This window comes from Cryptococcus depauperatus, chromosome 5 (genome assembly GCF_001720195.1).
Source record: "Cryptococcus depauperatus CBS 7841 chromosome 5, complete sequence".
NCBI classification, from domain to species: Eukaryota; Fungi; Basidiomycota; class Tremellomycetes; order Tremellales; family Cryptococcaceae; genus Cryptococcus; species Cryptococcus depauperatus.
Genome location: NC_089472.1, coordinates 508759 through 523654, shown reverse-complemented (window position 1 = coordinate 523654; position 14896 = coordinate 508759). Strand labels below are relative to the sequence as shown.

General features: G+C 45.8%; 6 protein-coding genes across 6 annotated transcripts; 3 read left to right on the top strand and 3 right to left on the bottom strand.

The window, feature by feature from the left end:
* Positions 1 to 86: 86 nt before the first annotated feature.
* L203_104344 (uncharacterized protein) lies at positions 87 to 1527 on the top strand (the record flags this gene model as incomplete). Its single annotated transcript, XM_066213731.1, has 7 exons — positions 87 to 113; positions 166 to 210; positions 265 to 381; positions 435 to 586; positions 686 to 1066; positions 1116 to 1299; positions 1360 to 1527. The coding sequence occupies 7 exons, from the start codon at positions 87 to 89 to the stop codon at positions 1525 to 1527; spliced, it is 1074 nt and encodes a 357-aa protein (XP_066069828.1).
* A 233-nt stretch (positions 1528 to 1760) lies between these two features.
* L203_104343 (uncharacterized protein) lies at positions 1761 to 3263 on the bottom strand (the record flags this gene model as incomplete). Its single annotated transcript, XM_066213730.1, has 10 exons — positions 1761 to 1803; positions 1859 to 1934; positions 1986 to 2253; positions 2305 to 2382; positions 2448 to 2595; positions 2650 to 2762; positions 2826 to 2859; positions 2911 to 2981; positions 3032 to 3105; positions 3155 to 3263. 10 exons carry the CDS (start codon positions 3261 to 3263, stop codon positions 1761 to 1763), a joined length of 1014 nt encoding a protein of 337 aa, XP_066069827.1.
* Positions 3264 to 4403: 1140 nt separating this feature from the next.
* On the bottom strand, positions 4404 to 6147 carry L203_104342 (uncharacterized protein; the record flags this gene model as incomplete). The annotated part of the gene is made up of 4 exons (XM_066213729.1): positions 4404 to 5588; positions 5635 to 5841; positions 5957 to 6049; positions 6100 to 6147. 4 exons carry the CDS (start codon positions 6145 to 6147, stop codon positions 4404 to 4406), a joined length of 1533 nt encoding a protein of 510 aa, XP_066069826.1.
* Positions 6148 to 7236: 1089 nt separating this feature from the next.
* On the bottom strand, positions 7237 to 8621 carry L203_104341 (uncharacterized protein; the record flags this gene model as incomplete). Its single annotated transcript, XM_066213728.1, has 4 exons — positions 7237 to 7410; positions 7458 to 7747; positions 7797 to 8187; positions 8238 to 8621. 4 exons carry the CDS (start codon positions 8619 to 8621, stop codon positions 7237 to 7239), a joined length of 1239 nt encoding a protein of 412 aa, XP_066069825.1.
* Positions 8622 to 9768: 1147 nt separating this feature from the next.
* On the top strand, positions 9769 to 10720 carry L203_104340 (uncharacterized protein; the record flags this gene model as incomplete). Its single annotated transcript, XM_066213727.1, has 8 exons — positions 9769 to 9789; positions 9835 to 9847; positions 10128 to 10145; positions 10199 to 10215; positions 10267 to 10318; positions 10370 to 10378; positions 10425 to 10514; positions 10560 to 10720. 8 exons carry the CDS (start codon positions 9769 to 9771, stop codon positions 10718 to 10720), a joined length of 381 nt encoding a protein of 126 aa, XP_066069824.1.
* Positions 10721 to 11510: 790 nt separating this feature from the next.
* On the top strand, positions 11511 to 14303 carry L203_104339 (uncharacterized protein; the record flags this gene model as incomplete). Its single annotated transcript, XM_066213726.1, has 10 exons — positions 11511 to 11697; positions 11740 to 11806; positions 11852 to 11882; positions 11931 to 12170; positions 12221 to 12396; positions 12443 to 12542; positions 12594 to 12704; positions 12756 to 12958; positions 13011 to 13135; positions 13183 to 14303. 10 exons carry the CDS (start codon positions 11511 to 11513, stop codon positions 14301 to 14303), a joined length of 2361 nt encoding a protein of 786 aa, XP_066069823.1.
* Between the last annotated feature and the right edge of the window lie 593 nt (positions 14304 to 14896).

Here is a 14896-nt window from a genome sequence, read left to right as displayed (position 1 = left end):
TTATGACAATTCTTTTATTCGTTTTTATATATATAAAAAAGATCAAGTCCTCTTCGATCGCACCTTTACATCTATCCACAAGCAATATGGTCAACAACACAGAGTACTATAAGGTTAGTCTAGCGACTCTCATCTCACACTTGGTTATGGCTTACATCTCTGTAGGTATTGGGTCTGAGCAAGGACGCGACTGAAGCCGATATCAAAAAGGTATATATCTTGTAAACGTAGACTTTTATGTCCTGAACTCACTGATTTATGTAGGCTTACCGTAGAGAGTCCTTAAAATGGCATCCCGACAAGAATCCGGGAGACAAGCGAGCTGCTGCTGAAGAAAAATTTAAAAAGATTGGCGAAGCCTATGAAGTACTTTCTGACCCTGTAAGCTTGGTATTATGTTTAACGCTGTAGGAATAATTCTAACCTGTTTCTAGAAAAAGAAGGAGATCTACGATCAACTTGGTGAAGAGGGCCTGAAAGGCGGCGGAGCTCCTGGTGGTGATGGTGGTGGGTTTGGCGGCTTCCCAGGCGGCGCGGGAGGCGGCGGATTCACGTTTCATGCTACGGACCCCAATGACATCTTCAAGTAAGTCTTTGTTTAGTCTTCAAAGCATTCTCGTTCCAGTCGACACTTGTCTATGATAAGTCTGGTGGTATGGATGCTGATCAACTTTCCGTATTATAGCTCCTTCTTCTCAAGTATGGGTGGCAGCGGAGGAGATGATATCTTCTCTTCAATTGGTGGCGGCGGGTTTGGTGGATCTAGTCGTGGTGGTCCGCGAATGCGTTCGACTCGTATGGGAGGTGGTATGGGTGGTATGCCCGGTGGATTCGCTTCCGAGTCGCCTTCCAACCCTCCTCCCCCTGGAGAAATCACTAAACCCCTTGCACTCACACTTGAAGAACTGTACAAGGGTGGTACCAAAAAACTGAAAATTACGAGGCATCTGAGGACTGGCGCACAAGCGGAGAAGATATTGGAAGTCGCCTATAAGGCAGGGTGGAAAAAGGGTACAAAGATCAAGTTCGCTGGAGCAGGCAACGAAGATGAATATGGGCAATCTCAGCAAGTGGAATTTTTTTTGGAGAATGCGCTAGTGTTGACGACGTTTTAGGACCGTTACCTTCATTGTAGAGGAAAAACCTCACAACCGATTTGAAAGAGTAGACGATGATCTTATCATTAAACTCAACATTTCCCTTTCTCAAGCTCTTCTCGGTCCTGATGGTGGGGGCAAGATCACGAAAGAGGTGGAGCAGCTTGACGGCAGAAGAATACAGGTTTCTTTACCAGAAGGCGTATGTCATCTTTCAATTCAAGTCGTTGAACGGTGGCTAATCCGCCCGTTTGGGAAATAGCAAATAATTCAACCTGGGCAAGAAACGCGTGTTCCAGGCGAAGGTATGCCCGTCTCCAAGCCTGGTTCAGTGAAAAAGGCCGGTGATCTTATTGTGCGATGGAACGTTGTGTTCCCCTCGCGCCTAACACCTGAGCAAAAGAAGGAGTTGAGAAAGGTTTTGGGTTGAAGCGCAAGATTTTCGAATAGACAAGGACAAGAATAGAGCATGTTTTGAGAAATTGGGAATTTGTTGAATAGTTGATGTGTAGCTTGAGAAAACAATTCTCTCTTTTATTTTAATGCATTGATTGTATGGCTTCATCCAACGGCTCTGTCAGCTCCGTCCTTAGTAATCATTCTTGAATTCAGAAATCCAAAAAATGAATTTACTAAGTGCTCATAAAGTTTCAGGATTCCTTTTCAAGCAAGGTTGATATCATTCAATGCGCAACACACTGCAGCTCTAAAAGATTGTTCCAATCAGTCACCGTACATTGATTTTCAAGACAGATATTTACCGGTGATGTCCATCATACTGCCTTACTGTCTCTCCTAAGCTTAAGTCCCATAGTCTCGCCGCATGATCACTTGACGCTGACATGATTGTCAATCGTAACCCATTTCCATGCAATCGAGGAGATTTACCAGTTACCAAATACGCACTATCGGCACTGAACGCTGCATCCCATACCCATCTCTGATGACCTACTAACGTCTTTTCCAGCGTATAGTCGATTTCTGCCGTAGACCATATTTTTACTGTATGGTCTGCAGAACAGGTAGCAAGATATTTGGTATCAGGGGATAAGAGACATCGGGTGATGTATTTTGTGTGAGCACGGAAGGATGTGACAGGAATGAGGTTGGCATTGGCGTTTGGCACGGGAATAATTCTCCAAACGTAAACCATACCCTGCGTACGACTTGTCATTGATGTGGCCTTCGACAATGAATCTGAACGTACATGATCATTGGCAGCGACGAGTGTGTTGCCGTCGGATGATATGGAAACACTTCTAATGGGCACGTCTTCATCGGGTACCTATTCGTCGCTCTTTGAGTCAGGATTCTCACGTAGGTAGCACTGATAAGAGACAGTAGACAGACAAGTTCATGGGTACATGTATTCTCCGCTAGATCCCAAATCTTGACTGAGCCACTCTGATCACAACTTATCAACTCTCCTTGATTCGGATGTATGATAACATCATTGACTGGATACTCATGCAAATAAACTCGTTGTGTTTGCGCTGTCCTATCAAAGACTGGTCAGCAAAAGCGGGAAGCAAGGGAAAAGATAAAATTGTACCGTGTATCCCAGACTTTGACAGTACCATCTTCACTACCTGTTACAATCCATTTCCCTAAAGCACTATACGCAAGCGCTACAACATTTCCCGTATGTCCGTCCAGCGTTGCTATCTTTTTATTCATTTATTTACATCAGCATTCGGACACAGAAACGACAAGGACCATCGGTCGTACAGGTGTGTTTGATAATGATTGTATATCCCATATACTACAGACCCGTCAGATCTTTTTCCCTGTGTTACCTGTATGGTAGGCACACCGGACAGTCCCATTCCCTGCAGCAGCGACGAAAGCCTTGTTGGGACTGATTGCCAGTCTATTCACTTGTTTCTACATTGTCCGTTAGCCCTATTCCACGCTGAATATGGGAAGAGTCGAACCCATTGAGGAGAGAGCGTGATTTGTCGATAACATATACCAGACCAAGCCTCCCAGAATCTTATAGTATGGTCGTCTGTTGCCTCTCTGTCATTGTTCATCCCCTTTTGCGTGTACAAACTTACAACCTGCAGTACAGAGTATGACACTCATCTCTGCTGCCTGCACTTGCGCTGCAGCATCTGAACTGTTGTTCTCCTGAGACGAGGAGGCAGCTTGTGCTGGCGGAGCCATTGATAAGATGATTCTTTTGTAAAAAGTAGAATGCTGAAATAAAGAAGATGAAAAAGGTGGAGGCTGCCGTTCTGTTGATATATCTCGGTAACTTTTTTTTTTCTCTTTTATATCATTCGCCACTTGGAATACAATGACAAGAAAAGATACAATCGACTTTGAAACGGCTATACTATGCTATCAATTAGAATTCTACCACTCACGGTATGTATATCAAGAATTGCCATCTATGCTTAGACATTCATTTCTTACAGAATCAAGGATACTTTTGTCGTCAGACGTTTGTTGGTATGGCGAAGAAAATGTCCAGTCATCTCTACGCAGCAAGTCGAAAAACGACGTTGTTGATAAGGTCTTTGCAAAGCTCAAGAAACTCACAATATACTAGAGATTATAGTAGCTAAATCTTGCTACGACAGACATCAAAAAGAAGCGTTTAAAAGTCAAGGATTCAAAATGGAGGATTGGACGGCAACAAACATCTCTTCTAATCCTCAAGCTCTACGACCAAGATTAGTTCTATGACAACACTCGTCATCCTGCTCTGTGTTAACCACTCCTACCATCCAGCACAACAGACAAGTTGGCTTTCTTACGCAAGTCGAACCTGCAGTTATGATTCGCCATCTTTGACTATCTTTTCCAGTTTGTGACCAAAGCAAAGGGTCCCATCAAGTCCATCCATTGAGAACCAGACAGCCTCCGCATCAACCCTTTGCCCGTTTATCAAGACTCGGTAGTAGTGTGAGACTAATAGATTAGTGAAAAATCAAAGAGACGTTTTACGTTTCATATCAAAAGTATTACATCTACCCATTGATATACAGATTTCCATCAAACACTAGAGAATGAATCCCTCTTCGATATGACCAAGACTTTAGCAAGGTATAGGATGAATCTCTCAGGCCTCGCTTTTCAGCCAGTTCATTCATCGTTTTGCGAGCATTCATTGCATGGTAATTACTTATTTCTCACTTTAAACCAAAGAAAATCATCAGATCCAGCTGCTTCGCCCCACCTACTCGTCCAACGATACCTCTCAACCTTGAACGGTTGACGGAGCAGATCTAATGTTGCTCAAACTTGCTAATGATACAACACCTTCGTCTCATTTCTCTACAGTATCTGCAACACATAGACTCAATACCATTGCGGTAACGTCTTCCTGAGATTCTTAAGTTCTTCCGAAGTAACTCCTTTGGTAGACCACTTGTCAAGCATCTTTTTAGCTTCTTCTTTTTTTGCCAAGTTGATTGCTGTAAAAATCATATGGCTTGCCATTTCGGCATCCACATCGGCGTTTTGCTGGATCGCAGGTATAAGTGCTTCAAGTTCTTCGACATCAAACCTATGTGGTCCGCCGCCAAAATGTCCTGGTCCCAAAGAGACATTGAAATCTTTTGCCCAGGGGATGACCTCTCTCTCGAATTCTCTTCGGGAGAAAGGTCGTTTCAGATAGTAACGGTATGTGCCCACCTGCTCTGGTGTCAAGGGTCTTATTTTTTTACCCTCGTGGTCTTTACATTGTGGTTTCCTCATCGATTGGATCAATCTGTCTCGAAAGTCCTCGGACAGTAGGATATCCCGAACGCCACCTTCTCCGTCCGATTCTCCAAACTTGTACTCTTCAAGGTCCAAAGGACCTTTGTGTTTCATGCCCAAATCCCTCAGAATGTCTACAGCCTCTTGAATTTCCACTTTTGATTGAGCATTGTTCAGGTGATCCCAATATCCATGCCTCTCTGACGATCGCATCTTTTTCTTATTCAACCTGTGTCTGGCTTCATCCAATACTTTTTTCGAAAAGGCTGGTTTCTTTAGCCGTATTCCCAGCTGTGCCAGCATTTCCTCGGCTACTTTAATTTCCTCCTCAGACTTGGCCCCTTTTAGAAACGTCATGAATTCACGTCTTTCTTCTGGCGGTATATCATCGGTTGACTTTAACAGTTTGTTAGCTGCTTCCAAGGCTTCTTTCGGTATCGCCCGCTTGTTCCCTTTGCCCTCGCTCCCACCTCCTCCCGAGCCAGATTCCCACTTACCAGGCCAACCTGCCTCCTGGGCTAACTTTGCATACTGTTTTTCCCTCCTCTTGGTCTCTTTTGGTTCTTCCTCCTTTATCCACGCGCGGAAATTCTTCTTGGCTTTTTCCTTGTCCAACTTGCTCATGGATAGAATCATACCTGCAATCGCAGGATCCGAAAAGCCTTTCCGCTTGAGATACTTGTAAGCCTCGGGGATATGTTTACATTCCGGCATGTTGGACGGGACTGTCGGGGGTTGCTTTCCACTGGGTGCAGCAGACGTTGAGGAGGATTCGACTTTGATCTACCCAGAGATGAGCGTTCGCGCGACGCCATGCGTTGAGACATACCGGCAGCCCATCTTGGTCCTTGCCCATCCATAACGCCGTCAACACCGTGGTCTTGATGCAGACAATCAAGGTGAACAGATCTGGGTGGATAAGAAAGTATGCGATCCCTTCGGCGACACATCCTGTGATGAGCAGAGGCCAGTACCGCTCGAGATGCTTTTCGTGTTTGGCCGAGAGGTATTCGTCGTCTGTCGCGTCAGCATGTCTCTGTCCAACGACGACACCCACTGTAGTATTGCAGCGGGATAGACAGGTCGAATGCGAGGGCGAGGACGAGAGAGATTTCCATGGGACTGCTCCGGATGATGATCCAGGCGCATACAAAGATGGCTGCAATCACAATGACATCCCATACGCCTGTGGTGTCTGCGATGGTGATGGTCAATTCGGAGAACCAGCCTCCTGATCTTGCGAGCTGTCGACTGTCAGCGAGCGTTCCCTGCCACAGCCGTCCGCCAGGCCTACCCATTTCTCCCGAAACTCTTGGGCACGCTGTCCAAGATCTCTCGGCATAGGCAAGTCATGGAGGCTCTCCGAGATTGGCTGAGACTAGGGCTTGGGAGAACGTTGCCTCGGGACTTGACTCTACGTTTTGCGAGTTAATTTTATAATATGAATGGGCTGACTTTGAAAAGAGATAAGAATAGGTTGCAACTTGAGAGGATTTTTTTTGTTCCTTTTGGCGTTGGCACGGGAGCGAAATACTTCCTTTGAGAGTTTGTGGCAGGAGTCTGGTTGAAAGGAAGACGTTTGTCGTGGTGAGCTGTGGTGTTGCGTGTTGTCCAAAGTTCATCTGTTGTTCAGTGCATGGATAGGTAGAAAAAGGCTCATAGGATGTAGCATCTTGGAGAGTGAATTATCATAGGATACATACAGGCCTCGCTATGTTCAACGGATCCATGGATATCAAGATAGCCAAGACGTTGACCGTCGTCAACTCTTGCGCGAGTTTCACCATCTTGCAGACTTGGCTGCAAGCAACCACCATCCTCTCGTCCGAGATTCAAGGTCTCCGGCGCCAGGAGGGTGACACCATAGTGAATGATAGAAATCGAGAGGTCATGTTTCTTGTTGAATAGCTCCTTGCCATTTGGTTTTATTGTATCCGAGGTATTGGATCAAGTAGCGACGGCTTCCAGAAAGGCGTGGGTAGGCGTGGGAGGATATTCTCTTTTTGATGTTGAAAGGCCGCAAGAAACGATGGTCCAACTTTTCAGTAGGCCTAATGTCAGAACCTTGGAATGATTGCATGGCATATAGGCAAACAATAATAATGCAACATAGATTGCATTATGGTGACCTTTTCGTACACAGCGTGGATCTTAATTATTGCTAATATTCATGACAACAGGATGCAATGTGAGTAGTCTGTACCGTTCATTGTGATTTTTGTTGACGTATACTAGGAGTCATACTGCTGCAGACTCTACTCGAGCCATGAAAGACGAACAGGATAGCCTCAAGATGGGTGATATCTAGGTTTAGGTATTCGATATCTTGTTGCTAGATTGTACCTTGTTGTAAAAGGAAATATTGCATCTATACGAATGACAGCATGTATTCTAAGAATGTCCTACTATTTTGCGCCGCCAAAACATCTCTCTACCAGCTCAAGAAGCCTTTGCCGTCTGCGTTATTGGAGTGAAAAACACCAACAGCGTTTCTTAGCAAGCCTGGGACAATTTTCCCTTGCAAAATGGTGTCTTCCACCACTCGGGGTATCTCTTGAGGCGTGACTCGTCCGTAAGATATGTATGCCCCAGAAGGAAAGAGTATCTGTCAAGATATCAGGCTGTACTGTCATCGTTTGGATATACACTTACCAGCATAACGCCAGCGTACCGATGTCCGCCAATGTGATTTATGTTGAATATCCCGACTTCACCTCCCTCTCCACCATTTATACCTTCAATCTCCCTGATTCTCCTTCCCATCTCCCTTTCCCTCTCCTGCTCTGTCCCATCTAACTCTTCTAGAGCATCTCCACTGAGGTTTATGAGGGAAGAGCCAGTTTCATCAATGCTAATGTCGTGAACCGCAAGACAGCTATGGAAGGCGGCACGCAAAAGTGGCGCAGCGATGTGACATCGTTTATCTCGACGCTTGTGTGAACCTAAAAGCCATACAGGTCAGTTTGACTCAACTATAGAGAAACGACTTGCAAAGCAGGACCACAGCTCGATAAGGCATAGCCCAACTTCGTTTCCTCCTAACACCCTCCCCCACACCATGTTTACCTGCACGCCCAAGATGACCGTCTAACACAGCATCATACAATTCCTGTGCGCCTTTTGGTGAGTTCTCAACCTCGTGCACAACTTTCCAATCGGGAAACACTAAAACTGTTTGGTCAGAAGAGTCGTTTGACTGGGTAATGAGGGAGGAAGAATAAAGAGCGGGGGGCGGAGCGATGGGATGGACAAGAGGTTCCGAAGGGGGAGGGAAAGCTGAAGGGGATATAAATGGAAGAGGCCTGCTTGATGTGGGCCCCTGGATGGTTGGAGCAGCCTCAATGACCTCGTTTAGATAATGCGCAAGTGATTTCTTCTCGTGCTATGTTTGACATCAATATTTGTTCAAGCTATGCCAACATCACCACCCACGGTGTGGTCTCTCTCCCAATCGCTCTTACCAGTAGAAAGGACGACAACCCTTCCCTGTCCACCATCTGCGCTCCCTGCCAATTCACTTGTCCAGTCTGTGTCGAACCCAGTCGGCAATCCCTCAATATCACCGTATTTCTCTGCTACATAGTCACCATATATCTTGCCTCCATAGACTTCCACGACTGTACCTGCACCCGATGCGCCGGCATCTGGACATGGCAGGTTGCATGAAACACAGTCAGAGTCGGAAACCGACACATTGGCCTCGGCGAGCTTCTGAGCAAGAACAGCATACGCTTGCTCACGGCGTGGAGAGTGGTGTTGAGGTGGGAGCGAATCGCTTGTCAAGTTTGAAAACCCAGCTGTGAGCTTTTTCAACATTTTCTTACAAAAGAATCAAACGTAAAGATTGAAGAAGATTTCAGTCGAATGTAGGGACTGATTTCTATCTTGCAAACCGAGTCACTGGCTGACCGATGCCGAGCAAACCTTTTCAGGTCTTATCCAAAGGCCGAGGTTAGTCCATCGCATGCATATGCACAACGATTTGGCAGAAGGAGATGGAAATGAAAAAAAGTCAAGAATAGATGGAAAGAAAGAATAAAGAAAGTTGTGTTCCATATGATAAACTTATTGCGCCAAACAGATACGCTTTGACCTCTTAAAAAAATTATATAAAGTCGCGCGTTGTTTTTGTATTTCTCTTTTTCAATTAATTTTGAATGAATATTTTGCAAGTTTGCAGTATACAGAAGCCACTTTTGTCCATCCTATTGCTCTCGTCCACGCTATACACCAACAAACGCCGAGTGACTCAACGAAGCTGTTGACTAACCTTCCGACCAATCCCAAGAGCCGCTATACGTTTTACCTCGCCTTCCGGCAGCACACACAACATATAATGCTGAAAGATGAAGAATGCTGTGACTGATTGATCCTGTTCCAAGGCAACATTGTCTCTTTCTACCACTGTCATTGTCAAGCCGTATGACTGGTATATATAATGGTAAGGAAATGTATTCTTTTACTGCCATATTTCCATCCACATATGACTGCTCTACACATTCAGCATGTTCTTGGTCAAAACCCGCCTAGGCCTGCTCGTCATCTCGTCCATCATCGCTTCTCCTCTGGCAACGAGACGGGACTAAGTCTACTTTGACGTGAGATATACCAAGTTCCCTTTGAAATCTTTTCTGGCTCCATCATTAATCTCTCTTGGGAGGGCGGAGACAGGCCCTACCGAATCTACAGGATTCTCAGCTATCCCAGCCTCGCCAGCGTAAGGGTAGGTCTTCCCACAACGTCGGGTACGAGCTGATCTCCAGCATGGCTTCATCTTGAAGAATACCATTGAAACCTCTACGACGCATACCTTTGAGACTTCCTTGTACTCAATCCCTCCATGTACATTCGCCTCCATCCCACTATCAACTGGCAGCCCTTTCAGCGCTCTTTGTTGCCAAAGTCACCAAGGTCGAGATTGAGCACTTTCACCAACTCACAGTGCCCATTCCCGTCCAGGAGCATGCTGAGACGTCGACTGTTCGTACGCTATTCTGCTCTTTTAGCTTCTGCCACTGACCACAGCTAGACAGGTCTTGAGCGTATGCGCTGCAAATATCTTTTATGAATGCATATACATTAAAAGATGATGAAGTGAGACGGTATCGGACATATAAGGATCACGTGACATTGTGATGGCGTCATAACTTCTTGGCTTGAGCTGTGCTCCTTTGTCAGATTTTTATTCACAATATAAATATAAAAAGACAAGAATTGTTTAAAGCAATTGCTGAAATTGAATCTATCTTACAGTCGACGTCTAGCAAGATATAACTATGGCTGGTGAGTGATGGATGTTTGTTCGTTACTGACGTTGGGTAGTTTGTATCCCTCTGGTTTGTGAGTGTAGACGGAAAACGAAGAACACTTGCTGATGTGCAGCATTGTCTCAGGCGGTTTTCCAGAAAAGGTCTGATACTGTTGCATAAGGTGTATTGTAAGGGTTAACTCATAACCACAGTTTAAACAAGATGAACCCGCTCCTGGACGTATGTGTCCGAGGTGTTATAATGGTGAGTGTTGGCGGTGCTGGGTGTATGGCAGAGCTGAATCCATAACGCCAGCTGCGGTTGGTATGTCACTTCATGGTCTTAGTTGCAAGACACTTAACGATGCCAGTTGGGGGCTCCACTCGAACATGGTTTGAATTCTTTTGGATACCACTGATTCCGTTCACAAAGCACCACATTTGGTTATGCAGCATCTGCCGTCAGTCCTCGCCTTCGTCCCATCTCTACGCTGACAACACAATAGATTGGCAGATGCGAAAAGGCGAAGGACCGGATCCACAGCCTCCAAATTCTTTAAACCAAAGACCGCCCGACTTGGCTGCACACGATCCCCGGCCTCCTCCTCCAACCATGCACAGTGGATACGGATTCAACGAGCATGCACAACCCAATCGACGAGAATAAAACGTAATGTTGGTCGCCTGCGTTGGGAAGCACTCTATAGGGAATCTTGGCTCATGTATCTTTTTGATTTGAATATCATTTCTCTGTTGGGAGAAATCCTCGTATCACGGAATTTATAGGGTCCTTTTTTGTTTGGTTCCTCCACAATCTTCGTGATTCCCAGCCAACGGCAAAAAATTATTTCTCTTTTTCATTTCTACCACAAAAAATGTCTTTTAACAAGAACAGCAACAAGAAAACTGCTTATAGTCATCGTCCAACCCACAACACTCCTTACTGACGTCCTTGTGCACACACACAAACACAGAGGCCCACTCAACTGTTCAAATCCGTTTCTATTCTGTCTCGTACCCGCAGACGCTATTCTCGACGGTTTGGTTTATCGCAGGACTTGCCTCTTTGGGCTGGAAGGTTGGAGGGCTGGAAGGTTAGAGAGCTGGAAAGCTGGAAAGCTGGGTAGAAACAGTTTCCATTCCAGAAAGGCTTGCCTTTTTGGTTGAAAAAGGTAGGTCCTTTACTCATTGCATTCATTCCGGACAATTGCCTCCTGAGATAAAGGCTTTGGGAAACGCTGCTGAGAGCAAAGAGGACGAGGTGAGCTGAATGCGGCAAAAGAGAGACCGTTTGGGACTCACAAGGAGGACTTTGGGCAAGGAGTTGGTGACAACGTTTGGAGCGAGGCTGGCTCATTTATATGTCTTGACGGTTTGTTGTTGTCTCGGTTAACTTGCTAACAGTTGTATCACCCTAGTCGTCCTGGTCGCTCGGTGAATACTGATACTGGTTAATCATGCCTTCACTCGTTCTTTTACTCACCCTTGCTTCGTTCTTTCAACATGTTTTTGCCGACCACAAACTGGACCTCTCCCGGATGGGTCCCTTCTATTCGTCTATGCCTCTGTACAGGGGTGGCGCGGGGACAAATGTGCTGACGGTTGGAGTGGGAAGCCCAAAGACTGTTGTGAATTTGACATGTTGTGAGTAAAAGTGTTTTTTTTTGCCTTACTGATGATGACTAGCGACAAATGTGGAATTTTTCATGGTCGCCACGAGTGGCTGTCATGACTGTGTTAAAGATAGCGATTCGTAAGGGATTGGGAATGAGATTGAGGACCAACTGACAACTTGTAGCTACTCTGTATCTGGTTCTTCATCTGTCACTGTGTGTTACCTGTACCAGCTTTCTTGGCGGCGCTGACTTGCGTTGTAGACTTCTCAGCAAGCTCTTGTTCATACCTTTTATTATCCTATCGGGAAATCAAACACCCTCACGCTGGCAGGACAGCTTGCTCAAGAGATTCTTACAGATGAAAGAAATGATGGTTCTACAACCCGTCCAATTGCTCTTGTCACTCGAGTCCAGACGAATGATCCCAACGGCAAGGTCGATGGATCGGACGTCACGCTGACCGATGGAACCAGCGGGTTCTGGGGACTGGGAGTGTATCAAGTGAGTGCTGGTTGTTCGTTGTTGAGCGAGTGCTGATGTCCCTGGGATAGCCAAAGAAGACGAGCTCTTTGATTGGATCCATGATCAATGTTAACGGCAATGGCGCACCATCTTCAGAAGTCTCTTTTACTGTCGGCTTTGATATCAAAAACTATACCCGTAGCCCTGGAGACGCTGGGACGGTACATTGGGGAGGTGTTCCTAATGGTAGTTGGACGGGCGATTTGTAGGTACTATGAACTGAGAGAGGCAAAGCGCTGAGTCGGCATTAGCAACTGGATGTCTACCAACAGGTCTATCGGTGGCAGCTGGGGCTTTGAGATGGATCGAATGCGAGTCAGTGATGAAGTGATTGATTTGGAGCATCTTTATGTTGGTGTTTCGACTGTATTGTTCCACTTGTTGCGCTGATCATCTATGAAGGGTACTATTGATCCTGCTTTTGACGCAATCTACGTGCCCACTGCTGTAGCCGAAAAATTCTTCTCCAAGGTTTCTGGCGCTGAACGTGACTTGGTCGATACGACTCGCTGGGTAAGATGCATCTCTCATTCCCAGTCTGGGCTATCCTGATAACTTGGTTAGAATCTGCCATGCGACACAAACATCACGTCTACCATCAGCATCTCGGGCTCATCCTACGCCATCTCTTCTTCCGAACTTGTTCAGAAGAGAGATTTAGCAGGACGGTCGTGTTGGGGCTCAGTAGTTGCTTGGCAAAATGGAAGTGCACCAGAACTTAGAGGCGAAGTCAGGTTAGGGACACCTTTCATGTCCAACATTTATGCGTGCGTGATCTATCATATGTGTTTTGGTAAAAAAAATCTAAAAGCAACGCAGAGTACTGTACTATACTGAAAATCAGCAATATGTTGGATTAGCAGGAAAACCCAACAGCGTCAACGCACATAACCTCCTATCAAACTCAAAGAGCGGTCACCGCAATGGCCAACTCGCTGGAATTCGTGAGTGAATCGAGTTTCTGCTGGAAGACGTCTGACTCTTGTCTCAGTCATTGGTTCCCTTGTTGGTGTTCTTGTGTTGCTTCTTCTCATCTGCTACACTCGTAACCGTAATTCGTTCCAATCTATCTGGTTTCGCGCCATTCGTCGTCAGCAGCGTGCTCAGATGAATATGGTTATTCGAGGCGCGACGTTGCCCCCTATTCCACCACCCATGATGCCAATAGGAATGGGTGGACCTATGATGGGTCCAGGTATAATCGGTCCAAGAGGACCAATGGGCCCGATGGGCCCTATGGCACCTATGCCAATGGGCGGACCACCTTCTATGATGCCTATGATGGGTGGTGGAATAGGGGGATACCAACCAGTGCCTCCACCAGCCTACCAAGCCCCTGTCAGCCACAAACCCCAGCAAGAGCAGAGCCAGCCCCTACTTGCAAACAATTCTCAATATCAAGGGAACCAGCAGTACCAGAAAATGCCTGAAACCTCTGGAGAAAAACCTCAGGGGTATTATTCTCCACGGCTGCAACAGACACCTCCTCGGTCAACACTCTTCCCCTTCATTCCTCGCAGTGCAAAAGCGAGTGCATCTCATGGACATCCACCCATGCAACAAGGCAATCTGTATACGAATCAACCTTTGCTGAATGAGTCGAGAGTGCATTTTGGACCCGCTGGTGCCCGAGCAGTTCGATCAACATCAAGCATCTCGGAAGGCAAGCCAGTCACTGAATTTGGAGGATTTGATCCTCGATCTGGGCCACAAGGCCGAAATCATCGAAGAGAAGAATATCTGGAGCACTACGCCGCCGATAATAGAATGGACGCTCAACAAGGCTATGCACCTTATCCAGGGGTGTTAGCCTCTGCACAATCTAACCTTGCTCGTCAAAATATCTCTCAAACCCACGCTCAAATGTATCCTACTGTCCCTGGCAACACCGAGGGACACTACACGCCTTCACAAACATCAGAGAAAAAGAGATACTTCATTTGGAGACCTGGAGGCGAAACTGGCAAGAGCCCTTATAGAGCAGTATCAGCTGCAGGAAGTGAAGACGGAGGACAAAAGCCAAAGAGTTGGTTTGGAGGCCGGAGTGGAGGCTGGAAAGAGGCAGAAAGAGGGAGAGAAAGAGAAAGGTTTGAAGTTGGATGGACACATTGAGATATAAACTCCCACATTTGACTATGTTTCGTTGACATTTTTTCGGTTTTTCTTGAGTCTTAATACTGCCCATTATATTGCATGCAACATTGCTAGACTATGGTTCATTGAAATGTCCATATTACAGGAAGAGCTTCTCCTTTGAAAAAAACGATTGATGACTGTTGCTATTTGAGACATTTTATAGAATCAATCAACATTGTCAAGAAAAAAGCGGCAGTCTGCAATACCACAACGTCAGCGAGTTGAATATTAAACAAGGTGTATTACAATTCGTGAAATACACATTATTTTTTTGTACAAAAGTTACGTATTGCTCTCTGAAAGGCTTGTAAAACACGGGTCCACGCCTGAAAGCAATCCCGTCAAGTCTATAGATGGCACTGCAATTGACATTTTCTAATCCTAGATCGTCTATCAACAGACTTGACCATTGTATCGTTGTAGTTTTGCAATAATTGAGCTCTACCGACAACCAACTCTTGCTGAACAAGATTCAAAAAGCAACTCCATCTATTCTTGTTATCTTTCTTTAATGAATACTTGAATTGTCACCGTGTGCTTACCATTCATAAACCAACTGATCCAAACCC